The sequence below is a fragment of the Elgaria multicarinata genome, chromosome 3, assembly GCF_023053635.1.
Source record: "Elgaria multicarinata webbii isolate HBS135686 ecotype San Diego chromosome 3, rElgMul1.1.pri, whole genome shotgun sequence".
Lineage (NCBI taxonomy): Eukaryota > Metazoa > Chordata > Lepidosauria > Squamata > Anguidae > Elgaria > Elgaria multicarinata.
In genome coordinates, this window is record NC_086173.1 from 29,747,244 (window position 1) to 29,765,160 (window position 17,917).

The 17,917-nt window shown below is 42.5% G+C and overlaps 1 protein-coding gene and 1 non-coding gene across 11 annotated transcripts in view; one reads left to right on the plus strand and one right to left on the minus strand.

The window, feature by feature from the left end:
* SMARCC2 (SWI/SNF related, matrix associated, actin dependent regulator of chromatin subfamily c member 2) overlaps window positions 1-13,380 on the minus strand; it is a 30,606-nt gene extending 17,226 nt beyond the window's left edge. For all 10 annotated transcript variants that reach the window (XM_063119811.1, XM_063119809.1, XM_063119810.1 and 7 more), the window contains exons 1-12: window positions 13,220-13,380; window positions 8,961-9,080; window positions 6,903-6,988; window positions 6,215-6,296; window positions 6,029-6,121; window positions 4,513-4,582; window positions 2,803-2,872; window positions 2,410-2,485; window positions 2,065-2,196; window positions 1,542-1,657; window positions 855-979; window positions 218-277 (exon numbers count right to left, since the gene is read on the minus strand). In XM_063119811.1, coding sequence (XP_062975881.1) covers window positions 218-277; window positions 855-979; window positions 1,542-1,657; window positions 2,065-2,196; window positions 2,410-2,485; window positions 2,803-2,872; window positions 4,513-4,582; window positions 6,029-6,121; window positions 6,215-6,296; window positions 6,903-6,988; window positions 8,961-9,080; window positions 13,220-13,330 — 1,141 coding nt within the window. In that variant the 5' untranslated portion in view covers window positions 13,331-13,380. The remainder of the gene's footprint in view (window positions 1-217; window positions 278-854; window positions 980-1,541; window positions 1,658-2,064; window positions 2,197-2,409; window positions 2,486-2,802; window positions 2,873-4,512; window positions 4,583-6,028; window positions 6,122-6,214; window positions 6,297-6,902; window positions 6,989-8,960; window positions 9,081-13,219) is intronic.
* A 3,267-nt stretch (window positions 13,381-16,647) lies between these two features.
* Window positions 16,648-16,729, plus strand: TRNAS-CGA (transfer RNA serine (anticodon CGA)). Its single transcript has one exon. It is a non-coding gene; the product is annotated as a tRNA-Ser (tRNA).
* Window positions 16,730-17,917: the final 1,188 nt, after the last annotated feature.

The following is a 17,917-nucleotide window of genomic DNA, read 5'->3' on the forward strand; positions in this document are numbered from 1 at the left end:
GATCTTGAAACCTTGCATGTTTGGGGTGATCTTTCAGTTGGACTAATAAAGGTATTGCACTAATATAGATTTTGGAATTTGTGTGACAAGAAAAAAGATACACTCCTCAAGAGGTCTTTGTTGCTTAATATTGTTACTCACTGGCCAGCGAAGATTGAACTGCATGTCCATACACCCTTACAAAAAGGAGGATTACAAAGGAGAAAGGATCCCTTACCCAAATCTGTCATGGTGCCACCCTTCACAGGAGCAGATTCGGAGTCTTTCTTGGTGTTGACTATATAAGAGAGAACAAGGAAGGGAGACTTTAGTGGGAGAAATTCTCAAGGGACCTTCCCCTCTGCCCTACCACTGAAGATGATAGAAGCATCACCCAGCAGCTTCAAATTTCCTACTACTGCACCTGCCTTACTCACCAAACAGGTGCAAAGAGCAGTGAGGTAGCCCTGCTCGTGGTGGAGACTCTGGTGAGTACAATCCTGATGTGGCACCCAGACTGTGGGATGCCCTCCCCTTGGAGGCCCCACTGGTGCCAACATGATTTCATTTCAACGCCAAGTTAAAAACATGGCTTTGTTAAAAACAAAGACTTTGGTGGTTAAATTCACTAAGATGGCACATTGTTTTAACTGCTTTTAAATTATACATTGTTTTAACTTGGTTCATGGTTTAATTTGTTTTTAACTGTGCATATTTATTGTTTTATACTGTATGCTTTTATCTGTACGCCGCTCTGAGATCTTAATGATATAGGGCGGGATACAAATGTTTTAAATAAATAAATAAATCCTGACCTACCAACCCTGACGCATGGAATATGGGAAAGGGCAGTGGTTGCAGGATGTGGTCCTGACCTGTTTTTGGTAGTGTGACTTCTTCAACATTGGGGACAGGAGAAGGCTCATCCATGTCTTTAGTGAGGTCTTCCTGCTCCTCCTCACGATGGCCACGCTTGGATTTCGTGTAGGGCGTGGAAGGACTGAGGAGGGAGTGGTAAGGGGAGAGATCCAATGAGCCTTATTAGAGGCATCCCAGCACCCTGGGCCCCGTTGCATTCAGATAGGATTGAGATTTGGTCGGGGTTCAGATATTAACAACATTACTTATCAACACTGCTTACCTGAAAGGAAGCGGAGTCCCTTTACTGGCTTAAGTGCCAGCGCCAATAAGGAAGCACCTGACTAATTATTCCTCAGTTCAGGAAAACTGAACAGCAAGTGCCGGAGGGAAGATGAACTCATGTGGCCAATCCACACGGAAACATACAAGGAGTGGAGTCAGGAGTGCTGGCTAAACGAGCATCTGGAGCTGCCATGACGACGGCAGGGCCTCCAGATATGGAGGCTGCTTTTGGTTATTCCAGGCCAGCCTCTGCCTGTAAGCTCTACCTTCAAGTATGTGACAGAAGAGCTGGCTACAGAAATCTATCCCGGCTATAGTGAGCTCTGATCTTTCTTACAAAGGCAATATAAGAAATAGAGGGCAGAAAGTGCACAAATGCACAGAGAGAATCACTCTGGGCTGAAAAAGCCTGTCCTCACCCTTTCTTGGCATTCTTCTTCTTAGCTTCTGGAGTAGGTGAAGGGGAGGGAGAACGCTTCCTTTTCTTATAGTTTCCCCCCTTCTTGTCCCGTCGGTCCGAGTCAGGACTGTTAACCTAGAGAGATGAAAGGCGACAACTCAATTAGAAGCAGGTAGTGATGACCAGCATCTGCTGAGGGAGCAGAGTGGACATGTCTCATGGTTCTGCTCCTCCTCTTCTATAATGAATGATTTACGGTTGGAAGGCTTCTGTTACCAGGATCTCAACCGTCAGAGACACAAGGCAGAGTCAGCAGCCTCCTACTACACATCTGTTGCTGGACTGTGCCATTCTGCCTGCTTCATTGTATGACAAGACAGTGTAGCTTAGCTTTCTCCCTAACAGGTTAGTTTTGTATATACAGGTAAGTGGTGTGTGTGTGTGTGTTTTAACTGAAGGAGCATTCAGACATCAAACTTTAAACTACTAGACCAAATGCCCTTGCAGAACAATGGCGTAAAGCTTCTCCAAAAGTGACATACCTCATCTGTGAGAGTCTTGGCGGAGATTTTCTTCCTACGGGAGACGGGGCTCTTTTCATCATTTACCTCGTAGTCTTCTTCATTCATCCACTCATTAAAAGTGTCTGTGTCCAGGATCCACTTAGCATGAACCTGGGAGTCAAGAAAAGAGAAGCCCATCACTGGGAACCTTGAACCGGGAAGAGAAAAAAAACCCACTTCCATGTCCTACCAAAGGATGCTTCTAGCTCAGAGGACATAACCTATTCAATGGAGCTTGACAATACCTTTCTATGATAGTTGCTGGGAGTGACGCAATCCCAAGCCCCATCTATACTTAATCATCAAATGAAGATGATCCTTTACCTTGCGGGGTTTCTCAGGTGTGGGGGCATCCTCCACAGGGGCTTCAATTTCACTTGCTGGGATCCAGGTGTCATAACTATGAATGAAAGCAGGTAGCAGTTAAGGAATCAATTCCAAAACTCATCTGCACGCTGGAGACAATCTGAAGATAACAGGCACAGAAAGCAAACCACAAATTCACCTATACCCCACCATCAGAGAAAGACTAAGATTCAACCGATTCAGATTCTAAAGATTAACCTTGTATTTACAAGAAAGAGGCTACAGTAGGGAATTTACACTGAAAGCATGAACTATATAATCCACAGAAGTTATAGGGAGAAATATGTCTCTTCCTATACCTAAAATTGAGAAGATCATGGAGGACTGACACTAACACTACGTCCTGCTCACCTGTCAGGATAGTAGCCCCAGTGCAGAAGGACCTGTTTGTCTCTCTTCATAATTGGCCGAACCCACTCTTCTACAAGAAAAAGTGGAGGGATTATTACCCATATCAACTTACACTGAAAATGTTTTATTTCGCAATACAGTGGTTAAAAGCTGGTTTTATTTCGCATCATTTGTATTAAGCTGCACTTGTTGGCCTAAGCTGCTTTGAGTCCCTGCAAAGGAAGCGGAATATGATCTTCTAAACAGGAAAGAATGGCTTCACCCCTATCAACCGAAATGGATGGAATGTCGCCATGAAGAACCTCGGCGGTCGGCCTTCTTAGTAGCAGCACCCACCCTCTGGAAAAACCCTCCCTTGTGCGGTTCGGGAGGCGGAAAATATAATAGCTTTTGAACGCCTCCTAAAAACGTGCCTCTTCGCACAGGCTTTCCCTGGGCTGTATGCACTTTTACCTTTTAATTTATTGTAAACTTATTGTGTGTTATGTTTTTTGTGCACTGAGCCTCGGCTATCAGGCAGTACTGAAATGTAATAAACAAAATAAATAAATAAACCCTGAAGTTATGTTTAGAGATTCTCCCTTGAATCCTCCCATCATCTGAGGCAAGGCAGGTGGCAACTGAAGACACCCATCTTCTTGGTACTGGAGTCCTGTTATGGAATTCCCTCACCAGGGAAAGTTGACTAGCATCTACACTGGTGTTCGTTCTGGTAAAAACTTCATTATTGTTGCAAGCTTTTCGGGGGGGGGAGTCCTATGCAGTATTAGTATTATCTCTCTTTTCTCGCTTGTAGCGATTTTTCTAGATGGACATGACAGGGTTTGTCAAGTCATGCTGTCTTTTACTGATTCAGGAATTTCCGGACTATTGAGCAGGTTTTAAGTATGACTGCTTTCTGGGTGTTGGTGCAGTTTCTGAAGGTTTTCTGTATAGTTTTTTGATGTGATGCCAGTGACTGATAATAATAATAACATAATAATTGTGAGCTTTTACTGCTGCCATAGTTCTTTAACTTCCATAGCCAGTGGTGTATATTTCTCTCTCTATTATTATTATTATTATTGTTTCTTAAGTCTACTGGGTGCTCTCCAAGAATAAAATCACAGATAGATCCTGTCTGCAGGGCATACTGTGTAATAAAAAAGACAAAAAAGGGAAGGGGAAGCAGGCTGTCAATTGCTGAGTTAAGAAAAATATAAATGAAAAGCTAAAAATAGGATGAAGATTGAAGGCAAAAGAAAAAAATGATTCTTGAAAAGTTTCTTGAAAGAATGGAAGAAAAGTAGGATAATTGTAATACCAATAATGTGTAGTGAATGAGAATGGTACATCTTGGGATATGCAAAGTAAAAACTATAAAGTATTTTAAACATAAAAAGCTGTTATAGAAATGATAAATAATATTTTACATCTTTTGCTTTAATGGATGCATAAATATCTCACTTTCCTTCTCTGCAACAACTCAGACCTTCTCCCTTTGTTAAACAAGCTCCATTGTATCACTTTTGTTTTAAATATGATCTTTTTACGTCCAATTGTACATGTGTCATTTCCCTATAAAGCTACTGGGAAGAGTTCCTGCAAATTCTTACAATGAGCAACACTACATTCTGTCAAGTGTTCAGCAGCATGGTTGGTTTGCTGGCCTAATCCATCAAACCGAAGTACCACAACTGCACTAGCCCCAAACAGAGACTAAAGTCTCACCTTCCTCTAGGCTACCAGGAACTGGGAAGACGGTATGGGAAGCATTGCTCTTATCTTCAGTTACAGTTCCCTGAAAAGAGATCAAAAATGCATACAAAGACCAGAACATAGAACATCCAACTTCTATGAAGGTATGCCTCATTATCAAGCAGGTTACAGAATGAAAGATATCCAGAAAAGTTTTTTTTGTTTATCCAATTAAACACTACATACATTAGCAAGAGGCTCTAGATGACTATAAGTTAAGACAGCTATTAAACCCTCATTACTAGATCACTTAGGACTGGCAAAGGCATCTAATTCTGTTAGCAGTCTAGGCCTTCCTTCTCTTTGGTTAGGCCATGCTGACTTTGATACACCCATTCTTCTTTGCTAATCCTTATACTTGGGACTTCCTTTTGGAACTCCTATAATAAGGTACCACCTCACTCCTCACCCCGCCCCCAAATCCCACCTTTTCAATGAAGCCTTTAGCTTAACCCATTCTCCTCCTCAACCACAACAAAAGCTATGGTTATGTAACTTCAAATAATCCCTTTATTGCCCTTGCTCCTGCCTCTACCCTAGCTAAACATTGAGATTGTAATCTCCTTGGGGCAGGAGCCCAACTTTTTGTTTTATATCACATTGTAAATAGAGCCCCTGTTCCATTAATCTGCTGAGACAGCACTCTCGCTCAAATTTTAACTCTTTTTTTAACAACACAGTGGCTCCGTTTAGAAGGCACCTCAAACCAGGGCTTTAACCATGGTGGTTAAGCCAGAAAACTGGGCTGTGTTCAGAAGACACCTTAAACCATGGCTTTGAGCATGGTGAATAAGGCTCTTTGCCATGATTTAAGGTGTCTTCTGAACACGGCCCGGCTTTGTAGTTTAACCACCGTGGTTAAAGCCATGGTTTAAGGTGTCTTCTGAACAGGGCCATTGAGACTGCAATCATATTATACGTACCTGAGAATAAGCCCCACTGAACGTAGTGGGACTTACTTCTGAGTAAACATAGGACTGGGCTGCAAGCTTTGAAAGAGCTTTACATGTATTAATCCTTTGTAACTAGGAAGACATCTTACTCTGCAGCTAATCATGTATTGTTCTTCAGTGCATTGATATGAAACACTTGCCAAATGGCAGGTTTAGTTTTTCCAAAAACTTAGGTAAAAGTTTAAAATGCCTCCCCCTCCTTACAGAGATTCGTTAGTCAAAGAGGGCTGCTGAATTACCATGTACCATTTTAAAAGCCAGGTCTACGTTTTTTAACTTCTTAAAATGTATTTTTAAAAGCAATTAGGAATATACCGTGAAGCCCTTTCCTGGGGGACAAGTTATTCAAGTGAAAACTGCTTGTAGGGCAGCTGTTTCAGAGTCAGTCATCTTGGAAAGCAAAGAGATATGCAGCTATATTAGATTTAATCCCAAAGTAAACAAGCGTGCGACCAACCCAGATCTTTTCACCGATAGCACACCTCACTGAAACATCTTGCAATACCGAGCGACTGCTATAATGCAGTCTCTCCTACCTGGTGTCGTTTGATGATGTCTTTGAGTTTGGCTTGCAATTTAGGGTCAATGTCTGGGTGCAAATAGATGTTAGGTCGGGAAAGGCAATTGTTCTGAGAAAGAAACACATAGAGCAAATGAATACCTAGGGCCCAGAAGGAATGTTTTCTATATAGGGATGGAGAAAAGGAAGGAAGCCCCTTTACCTGCACCAAAGATTTTTCAATGCTCATGAACATCTCCACATTGCGATCCATCCGGGATGGATTCTGGAAATCGAAACGCCGCCTTATTGGAAGAGAAGAGCAACCTTCATGAAAGCCACAGTTCACACCTCATAGTTAAACTATTTTACAGGGGAGCCGGATATCTGAGCCTGGAGAACTGAATAAGGCCACAGAGCACTGTGGATCCAGATTCATCCTGGGGGACAGACTCACACATATACAAACTCCTAACCGTAAGGCTGTATTCCCCATTCATGGCATTGCCTCTGGGTCATGGCCTTGGATATTAAATATAGCAACAGTCAGTTCCTCCCAGCTCAACAGTCCTTGTGCAATGGCACTATCTCAGTACCATCAATGATTTACAAATTGTACACCATCATATTGTTAGCCACTAGAGGGAGAAGTGCAAAATTCAAGCAGGCCACAGGCCACGCCATTGTTCTACAACCCCATCCTCCCACAAAACAACAGGGGGCAGAGAAGCTGGTGTGAGCCAGCCACCCACACAGTTATTTTAAGATTCAAAATGACCTCTGCTTGACAAGCACTAATTAGCTACTCATATATTTCCACATGAAACCAACAAACCCTATCCTGTGGATATATAACCAAGAACAACTACTCTTGCATGTTATGTGGCGAGAACAGGAAAACGAGAGCTTACCATCCTTGGTCACTCTTGGATTTATAGGCTGCTGCAAGGATGTGACACAAGGCACCACCAGCTTTGAAATCTAAGAAGCATTTGATCTGTAAGAGACAGAGATAGCCAAGTAAGGAGTTAGATCAGCTACACCTACTTCAGACATCTCCCTTCTCAATGGAAAACATCATGAGCTCCACAGCTGTTACGGTGGAGCACCTTGGTGAAAAGGTCTGATACTTCCAGTGAAGGAGCAAAACATAGCCACAGGGCTTCCTCTTGTTGTCAAAGTAAGAGGGAGCGAGAATTTATTTTATTATGATATTCATTTCATTTCAATACCGCCCAATAGCCAAAGCTCTCTGGGTGGTTCACAGCAATTAAAACCATAAAATACAACATGAAGTCCTATAAAGTCCAACACAGCCATTTGAATAGAAATATGTTATTTGGATGACTGACAAAGTAATAAATCTGAAGATTGTTTTGCATCATAACTAAGGAATTAAACCCATCCTTTGGGAATCAGCAAAACTAAACTATCTCTGCAGCAAAGACGTGATGAATTGATACTGGATTAACCACCAAAATGTATGTGGATTTAAATTATACTTGCCCTAAGTTTCATATAACTGTGTAGATATGATCAATTTAGTTTGTTTTTCTGCTAATCTATATGTATCAAACACTATGTATGATATATATTGAAGCTGGGGGACCTCCCCACAAATGGAAGGTATTTTCTTAAGCTTAACTGCTGGGATGGGGTGTAGGAGGAAGGGGATTTGGGGGAGGGGCACAGCCCTGAGATGGATCCAAAGGCCCGGCAGGCAGCTTACTTCTCCACCCTTGGTGTAAATGTTGGCCCCTTAAATGTTGTTTTGCATTACATAGTTTTCTATTTTCATAAGAAGATAACAAGTTTAAATTCTCTGAGCAAGGGTAGGCAACATGACCACCAACCCCTGTCCCGGCAATTTGTGTCGTTCCACCTGTTCCCTGCCACCGTCCCCAAAGTCCCATTGATTCTGCAGGGAAACAAGGCACGTGGCGTTGGCTCCTCTGACACGTGTCCTCTCTCGTTCTGCAGAATGGGGCTCCTGAGAGGAGTCCCATTCTGCTGGGAAACTAGGTGCCTACTTCCTGCATGCCTTGATGCTCAGCAGAATTGCTGAGATTTTGGTGGCAGAGGGATGCCTCCTAAATCCTCGAAGTTACCTAGCCCTGGCTTAAAGGAACTATCAAAAGTACATCAGGAGCCATTTCTGTCAGAATCAGCTTAAATCAAAACCAGACACAACCGTGTTCTCTGGGAATGCAGTAATTAATGGTTATTGTGTTCTTCTAAGCATAATTGTTCTGAAAAATCCTACCAGGACCAAACTGTGTGACTGTACTGGCAAGTGGGTGCCATGCAATCTTGCAATGAACTTACGACCCAGTAAAGTACAAGCTTTGTGCATAACCCACTCCACCCCCATGTTCTCCATTCACCAAATCTCAGAGTTGTAGAATCAGGTGCTATGATGTGGTAATAGAATTCTGGACAGTACTGCCTCGGGCTACAGGTGAGGGCTTTGGTGTTTTTTTTTAAATGCTTCCTTAAATAGAAAGCTCTCCCCATGTAGTAAACTAGAATATCTGCTAGAAAGATTTAGTACAGCCCTCTCCTCAATGTACTCTTTTCCTATATGCAGGGCACTTTTTACACAAGGAAGCACTTAAAATAACTATACACCTGCAGTATGTATTGGTAAAGTCCAGGATTCTATTACCTTGACCTACTACCAGAGTAGCCCTTAGGGAGATGGGCAGGAAAGACTTCTGTCAAAGATCCTGAGCCATTGACCATGCTAAGCTGCTCTGTTTAAGCCAGCTCCTTATAGATTAGACTATATTCTAATGGAGATCTTTTTCTTCCTCTACCACAGAGAAATTATTATCATTGCATTTATATCCCGTGGCATACATAATCCTCCTCCTCTCCATTTTATCCTCACAACAACAACCTTGTGAGGTAGGTTGGGCTGAGAGTCTGTGACTCTCAAGAAGGTTGTGGCACTCAAGAAGGTAACTCACCGGTAACTTTGTGAGCGGTGCATTGCTGACATGCTTTCCAAATACCTCTTCTTGGAACTGGAGCAGTTGCACAACTAGGCCGGATAATGACTTATTGGTAGGTGGTTCTGCTTGGATGTACTGTGGGAAGAAGGATCGAGGTTTTAGAAGGATCTTGTCCACAGACTCCCGCCAGGGTCTCCTTAAAACCACAACCAAGCACAACTGTCCTGAGCAACCTAAAGTGGATTACACTAGGAGCACAACACCACTTTTTTCATTTATTTCTTAAGTTTCTATACCATCCCATGGTCAAAGCTCTCTGGGAGGTTCACAACAATTAAAACCATAAAATACAATATGATAAAACAGAATATAAAAATATAAGAAGTACAAAACCAAAATGAAAAGTCAAAATGAAACCTAGCTGCAGTGCAAAGATTTAAAATGCAGTAACATATTTTTAAAAAGAAACAAAGACTAAAATGCCTGGGAAAATAAGGTCTTTCTTTCTGTTTTTTGAGAAGGAACAGAGAAAAAGGCAATGGGGAAAGAAAAGGGAAAAGGCACAAACAGCAAAAAATTAAAAATGGGTCTTAGAATTGAGATCCGAGCACTACATGAGGGCCATTTCGTTTCCTGCTTTTCACTACATAACTGCTAGATGACACTGTGGTATAGGGGAACAGCACAAATACACAAGAGGGAATCATGCTTTCTTCTGCTTTAAAAAAAAAGTCACTGAAAGTGCTGGTTAGACATAATAGCGAAACTGGAGGGTCATGATGTCACCTAAAGGGCCTGTAAACTATCGTGAGTAGGGAATGAGAAGCACAATGCCTTCTCGATGAAAGAGATGCTTCCTTAGAAGGAAAAAACAACGTACCTAGAAAAATCCAATTCCCCAACAAAAAGAAGACATAACCCGTCTTTCTAGCCTGTTCAGACAATACGCTAAGCTACGGTTAGGCTACTAACCCTTTTGCAGCAAGCGGTTAGTGAGCATGTTTAAATTGTGGTTATGAGGCCACCTTGGTTAGGAATGGTTCACATGACACACTAAATCATGGTTCGCACAACACACTAAGCAAAGCGCTTAGCTCAAAACGTTTAACCATCATGGCTTAGCGTTTTGTAAGAACAAGGCCATTTATACGTATTAGATATACACTTACAAGGGAGTTCCAAAAGAACCATGCACCAAACAAAGCTGGTTCCAACTTCAAACATTTGTAATCAAAATAGAAAGGCCTGAAGCTTAGGTTAAATATCTCTAGCAAAACACAGAACTACCACTTTAACATTAACGTTGCATCTTTATTTTCAGTTTGTTTTGTTTATACCAGGAGGAATTTAGGTAACTTGCAAACAGATCATCATTTCCCATTATCTCAAAGTAGTCAAGTAACCATTTTAAAATGTGGGCAATGAGACTCCCAGATCCAGAGCATCACAGCCTTTTTGGGAACCAAACTGTGTATTGGTTCAGGTGGCACACACATGAGACGGTCATCAATATTCTTAAATCATTCTGTAGCACTGTTGAGGATTTTTAAAAAAGCACTACATCCCTATTCCAGGTCTCATATGATACAATTGCTACTGATCTGACCTTGTTCATAATGTTATTTGCGGAATATTTCAAGTCTCAAAAGTTGTGTTCCCAAGAGAAAACTTCTTTAGAGTCTCAACACTCAGAACTCCAGGACATAAGAGATAATTACACAATTATAAACTTCTGTACACAAAGTTTCTATGTAATACATGGTGTGGAAAAGTTGCAGGAACTGATGAGTTGGGTTACTACACTCCTGCTATTTTCAGATTCTGGTTCTTCTTAGTTGCCTTTTTTACTGCCTTGTCCCTTGTAACTAGTATCCTCTTATGGAAGTTGGGGCATTGAGGTGTGGGTGGAAGAGTGAAATCTTTTTAGCTCTCTTCCAGCAAAGGGAGATATACTATTTCAGATTTGGGGGAAGTGAGGAAGATTCTCAACAAAATCCTGCTCTTGGACATATTCAGGATGCAGTCATGCAACATGTTTACTCAAAAGTAATTCTCACTGTATTCAAAGATGCATATTCCTAGGTAAGGCTGCACTGGATTGTAGCCTGTTTAAAGCTGTGTATTTAAAGCATATATCTTGTCTTACTTTGTTTAAACCTAACAAATAGCAATAATTATAACAATACATATTATAAAGCAGCCGCCTTCCACAACCTAGTGCCCTTCAGATATTTTGGACTATAACTCCCATCATACTTTACCACTGGCTATGGTGGATGAGGCTGATGAGAGTTGTGGTCTAAAACATCTGGAGGGGAAGTCTGTAATAAAGGATCAACATGGGTGTAAATAGTACAGAGGCCATTTTATTGTATATAACTATAGCCACTCAGTTGTTGAAGCAATGAATTGGCCAGAAACTGGGGTGTGTGTGTCCTATCCTCTCTAAATGGCACCCCTGCAAACCCCCCTTCTCAGTTTGTCTGGTGTAGCAGTACCAAGTAGGTATATAAACATTTAGTTTGGATTCTGCAGCTGGAATCATTTCAATTATGTCTTTAAAAAACACCAGCATCCAAATAAAAGAAAAAAAAGTTGCACACTGCTGCTTGTTGGTAATATTGTGGGACCTGGAAACAGAGCCCATCAGCATTGTTATCATTGAATTTTGGTTGCAGACTGCTGGGTGGCCAAGAGATTTGAACTTGCAGGGAAGCGGTGAACATCAGGTCACAAGCCGTCACTCCAACCGCAGAGGGTTGTCTGGTGACTCAGCCACTCTCTCTCACTCAAAGGTCAAAGGTAAGAGAGTGGGAACCAATGTTTTAGAAAGGAAGCAGCCGTCAAACAGCAAAGACCCTAAGACAGGAAGACAACCAGGCTGTGCTCCATGTGCCTTCATCAGAGAAGGCTGCACGTGTCCCATTTCCCATAAGCCTGAAGTCATCTATCCACAGACACCAGAGTCCGTCCTCCTGTAGCTGAGGAGGGGGGAATCTATGGGAGCTTCTAAGCCTTTCGCTCCACTCAATGATCAGAGACCTAACAGAGGCAAGCTGAAAAGAGCAGGGGACCTAACATGCCATTGAATTGGTAGAGGGGAAAATGTCATCTGTGCAGGGGAGGTGGGTCTCTTCTTGAATACTACTGCATCATTGTAAGAATGAGGTAAAGTGGTTAAACTGCAACACACAAAGCATTTCCTATTTCTATTGACTGGAATCCACATTAGAACAGATACCCAGAATCAAAGCAGGACATCCAAAGGAGATTAAGGGGTGGGTGAAAATCTCTCCTTGGAGGAATACAAACAAAACCCAACCACTATAACACATCACCATTTCCAAAAGGCAAACACTTCACATCCTGTATATTTTGGCAAGCCAAAAATCACAGTTACAGTTACAACAGCTTGGAAAAGAATGATTGAGGTCAACTGTGGATGAGTAATTCATATGAAAAAATGCAAGGTCAGTTAATGTATCAATGAATGAAAGCTTCAATGACCGGAAATGAAAGGATCTGTGCAGAAGGATGGCGAAGGAATGGAAGAAGGAAAAAGAATGCTTAGTGAGATGTAGGGCAACGGACAATGGGGTATGCATGGGGCAGCAGGTGAAACCAGCAAGCCGCCAAGAGGTCAGAGAGGGAGTCTATCACCCCTACGGTGTGGGAGAAAAACAAACTGAGATGACAGAGTTGTCAAAATGGGGTTCTGCTGCTCTGGAAGGTGTCAGTGAGTTACGGAGGAGCAACCCAGAGAGAACTGGAATGGTTTGCGATTTATTTTGGCTGAAAAGAGAACCCACTGCTAGAGGATGGAGTCCGTGGGGCTAAAGGGGTCGTTTTATATATCAGAGGGTGGCTCTCGGTCGCAGCCTTAAAGACCCCTCCAGCTCCACCACTGGCCCCACCCCACCCCTCTATTTCCATGACGGGGGCGGGGGGGGGGTAAAGGGAAATAGTGCATCTCTTCGGTCTGCGTGTCCCCCCTCCCTTCCAGTTTTGCATTGCCTTTGCCCCCCTCCACTCCTCCCTAATACATCCAGGCCCGTCTTGCTCGTGGGATGGGCGCGGGGGCGACTTGTGCAATGCACCATGGGGTGCGTGGGTGGCTCTTGAGCACATTGGCGACGGGCAGGTCACTGCAGAAGAGAGCCGGCGGGGCAGGCGAGGAGACTAAGCGCCCTTTCCCTCCCCCGGGAGCTTCCCGAAGGTGTCGCCTAAACGGCAGGGTGGAGCAGAGGCAGGCCCAGGCCTGGGCAGGCCGGTACCTTCTTGTAGTTCTTGCCCAGCCAGACACGCGCGCTGTCGAACTGGCTAACGGTGTCCGAGGCCTCGTAGTACTTGACGTTGGGGCCGCCGTCCTTCTTCCGCACCGCCATTTTCCCAGCGCCGCCGGCCTGGGCCGCGCCGCTTCGCCCCTCTCTCTCCCTCGCTCCCCGTGCAACGCCGCCGCCGCGGCTGCCAGGGCCCTCGGAGCGCCCTCTGCCGGTTATTATTCCGCACTGCGCGACATCGCGCTCGCGCCCCCTTCTCCCCAGTCCTACTCCTTAGGCACAGCGACCCCTGCTGGGCGGGAAAAGTACCCTTGCCTCAGCGGGCCTGACTCCACACACACACCGTGCCGCCTAAAAGTCGCAATTGGAGAAGGAGGGAAGGAGAGATGTCGGAAGGAGCATAGGCAAGGACCCTCCATTATAGGATGAGGATGATGTCACATCAAAAAACTATACAGAAAACCTCCAGAAACTGAGCCTACCAAAATACATCCACACCAACATCCAAAAAGTGGTCATAATTAAAACATGCTCAATTGTCAGGAAGTTTCTGAATCTCTAAAAGACAGCATGACCTGGCAAAGCCTGTCATGTCAGTCGAGGAAAGCCATCAAGAGCAAGAAAGAGATGATGATGATGATGATGATGATGATGATGATGATGATGATTAATAATAATAATAATAATAATAATAATAATATATATATATATATATATATATATATATATATATACACCACTGGCCATGGAAGTTAAAGAACAAGGGTAAAAGGAAAAGGTCACAATTATTTATTAGTCACATCAGTCACCGGCATCACATCAAAACCTATTCAGAAAACCTGTACAAACTAGGTCTACCAAAATCCACACCAACATCCAGAAATCAGTCATACTTAAAACATGCTCAATACTCTGGAAATTCCTGAATCAGTAAAAGACATCATGATCTGGCAAAGCCCATCATGTCCGTCTGGAAAAACCTTCATGAGCAAGAAAAGGGATGATAATGACAATTTATATGATAATATATAATATCACAACAAGGTGTTATATTAATATAATATAAGCATATTAATAGAATATATTATTCAACATTATTATTATTATTAAACAAAAAGAGGAGGAGGAAGAAATGTTTTATATGTGTGTCTGTGTGTGTTTAATTTCAATTTCAGGGAGCTGAAGGGTCATACCCTTCACCATTACCATTAGCCTGCCATTAGGGACTCAGACAATCCTGCACATAGTAATAAAAGATGAACTAAGTTTCACATTCATGACTGCTTCACTAAATTTTAATTGAAGTTAGCTACATTTACTTGCTGAATAAATGAACTTCTCGAATGCATTGCATCCTCCTTCCGTCGCTTCTTGTGCGTCCAGTCGTCTGGGTCTTTTAGGGCGCAATCCTATGTATGTTAAGATTGAAAAAAAGTACTACAACTCCCAGCATTCCTCAGCCACTCTAAACATGCATAGGATTGTGTCTTTAAGTGTCATATTTAGTAAGCCATTTACAGTTTTGCATAGTCAGGCAACAAACTGCTTCAGGGCGTAATATTTTGTTCAGCAATGACAAAGAACTCTTAACTGTATTTGTCGTTTGGAATTAGCCAAAGATGTATTCCTGCTTCATTCATTCCAGGGGGAAAACCAGTGAGAAATAGACAAGCTGCATCTTACAAGTGTGTGGGGGTGGGGGGGTGGGGGGGTGCGGCTGTCAGCAGAGAATTCTAGGTGTAGGGAATTCCCTGAGATGGTTGGGACCACCCACAATTTAACTCTTCCTCTCCCCAAACTGTCTCCTTCAGCCATGCCACCTGGCATTTGTGTGTTTTTATGAAGTGTTTATGCCTGAATTTGCTTGTTTTCCTGTTTCTTTCTCATTCCTCTCCCTTTTGTATCATGTCAGACTATAAAACTGCAGGTGGGGATTGGGTTGTTTTAATTTTTGTAAAGCATCTAGAAAATTTTAGGTATTGTACAAACAAACTCCTCTCTCTAATTCAGGCCTTGGTGAAGCTGAGAACTAATACTCCAAATTTCTTTCTGTTTAGAGTCAATGGTTTAAGACTATATGATCTTGCAAGCTTGAGTACTGGCACCTCTTTCTCCCCCAGAAACAATGTTACCCACCCACCCCATGCTATCAATGGGGCTTACTCCCATGTACATAAATATAGGATTACAACTTTAACTGGTGTGTGTGTGTGCACGTCCCATTGCTCAGATAACACAGAATCACATGTTCTCATTACTAGGATTTAGCTCTACTCTGGTATATGATAATAATAATAATAATAACAACAGCCTCTGAACATGTGCAGAATAAAATTCCCATAGTCAGTTCTTCTGGGGTACCACAACCACTCATTATATATTAGGGAAGAGGTCTTTTCAGACAGAGGGAATGGTGGTAGTTCTTAGAAGTTATATCTCATGTTTGAAGGATGTCCAGAGGCAACTAATGCTTATTAAGTGATCTTGAATACTGTGACCAGAGGGGTGTCTGTGTGTGGAACATTATACTGGCACGAGAGGCCTGTTCAGACAACACGCTAAGCCATGGTTAGCTCTTGAGCACATAACCCTCTTGCAGCAAATGATTAGTGAGCATATTTAAACCATGGTTATATAGCCATCATGGTTAGGAATGGTTCACATGATATGCTAAGCCATAATGTTTAGCTCAAAATGCTTAACCAAATGCTTAGCATGTTGTTTGAACAGGGTCAGAGTGGGTGGAGGGCTAATTTCCAAACTAGGAAACATCAAGGCTTATTGTATGCCATGGCCTCCATGGAAACTAATCCCAGACGTATAGATGTTTCTCGGGTGGCAATTTGCCCACGAATTAATATATGGTGTTTGAAAATCCCGTCAATGAGAGAACAGAAACTCTGCACATGTTCAGGAGCTCTTCTTTAACATTGCTTCACATCGACAGACACAGTTTCCACAGATCTGAAAACCCATAATTCAAATTAAGTCCCTCTGAGGGGAAAAAAAAATCAAGTCCTGTGTGGAGGGAAAAGATCATCAGTACAAGCCAGGGAGGAAGGTGTAGATTGAAGGAAGGAAGATCAAAAGAGCGAGCAGGGAGAGATGGTTAGAAAATGGAGTCGGTGTTACTCGCTATGGTAGGGAGAGATTCATCGGATGGTCAGCGAAAGAGGTTGTGCAGTGGGGAGAGAGACAAACGCCAAGGAGGAAAAAATGGGAAAGAGCCATAGGCTGCATCGATTTTGGTTGCGGGCGAAGCTGGCTTAGAGATAGAGATTTTGGCAGCCATTCTCCTCCATCTCCAAAAAAGGACTTAAATCCGTGGCGACGGTTTTCTTCTTTCCCCGCATTTTTTTTTAAATTGTCCAGCTGTTAGATGAATCTGTCTAGCTGAAGCTCTGCGCAGCCTTGGCCCGAGAGTCACGGTGGCCGAGTGGTTAAGGCGTTGGACTCGAAATCCAATGGGGTTTCCCCGCACAGGTTCGAATCCTGTTCGTGACGGGTCTCTCGTTTTTATGGAGAAAGGGGCCACCTACTTTTAAGTAACTCCAGCTCAAATAACAACCGTAGTAGAAAGTGATTAAAAACGGCGGGGTGCGTGTGTGTGTGTTTGAGAGAGAGAATCCTTGCGATTTAAACCCAACACGTGGTGCTGGAGCTCGACAGCAGCGGAAGACGGCAAACCTTCAAGATCATCGCTGATCGAGAAAGAAAGGAGGGATCTAGCTAGTGGAGTTACCCACCTAGGCGGAGCTTTAGCTCTAAAGTAAGTAGCTGGATTGTGGCTCCTGCGGTTCATAAACCAAGATCAGCCGTCGAATCCAGTTTAGGCCAGGGATACATGTAAAAGTGTTGGGCAGGTGAGACGACTTCTCGCTTGGGAGACCAGCGACTCCCAGGTTGCACTTAGGAAATAAGGGCGCCATCCTATGCGTGCTGGCTGGGGAATGCTAGGAGTTGCATTCTAAATATGCATAGGATTGCTACCAAAGCGTGCATTTTTTTTATTTATTTTTTTTAAATTTTATTTACCACAAATTAAAACATCTTACAAAAAAGAAACAACAACACAACATACTACATACATTTTGAATAAATGTTGAATACATATATATTGAGTAAATATTAACTATAACCTATCCTATCATACAATATAATCATTCTTAACATATAAGTGCACCCCCCACCTCGGGATCTATTCCTGCTTCCAAAATCTCATACTTTCTTCCGCTGGCGGTTTCCCACTTCCCTTAGAAAACACAAATATTAGGAACTGTTTCCAAATTCCTTCAAACTCATTTATTTTAGTTATACCTTTCCTCCACTTAATATTACAAGTCAATTTATCATTAATAGCTATATCCCAAACTTCTCTATACCATTCTTCAATAGAATATTCCCCCTGAATCTTCCAGTTCCTAGCTACCATCAATCGTGCTGCAGTCAGCAAACTCGATATCAATTCTTTAATTTCTTTTCCACATTTTAAATCTTCAAATAGTGACAGTAATGCAATTTTTGGTGTTTGTTCTATTTTCATTCCCACTATTTCTTCAATTTCAAAAAACACCATCTTCCATAATCTTTGTACATATTTTTAAACAAAAAAATTGCATACAAAATAGAAAAATCCAAGTTTAAAAGAGAAAAGAAAGTGAAAGAAATAATGACAGTACTACTCCACTTTTC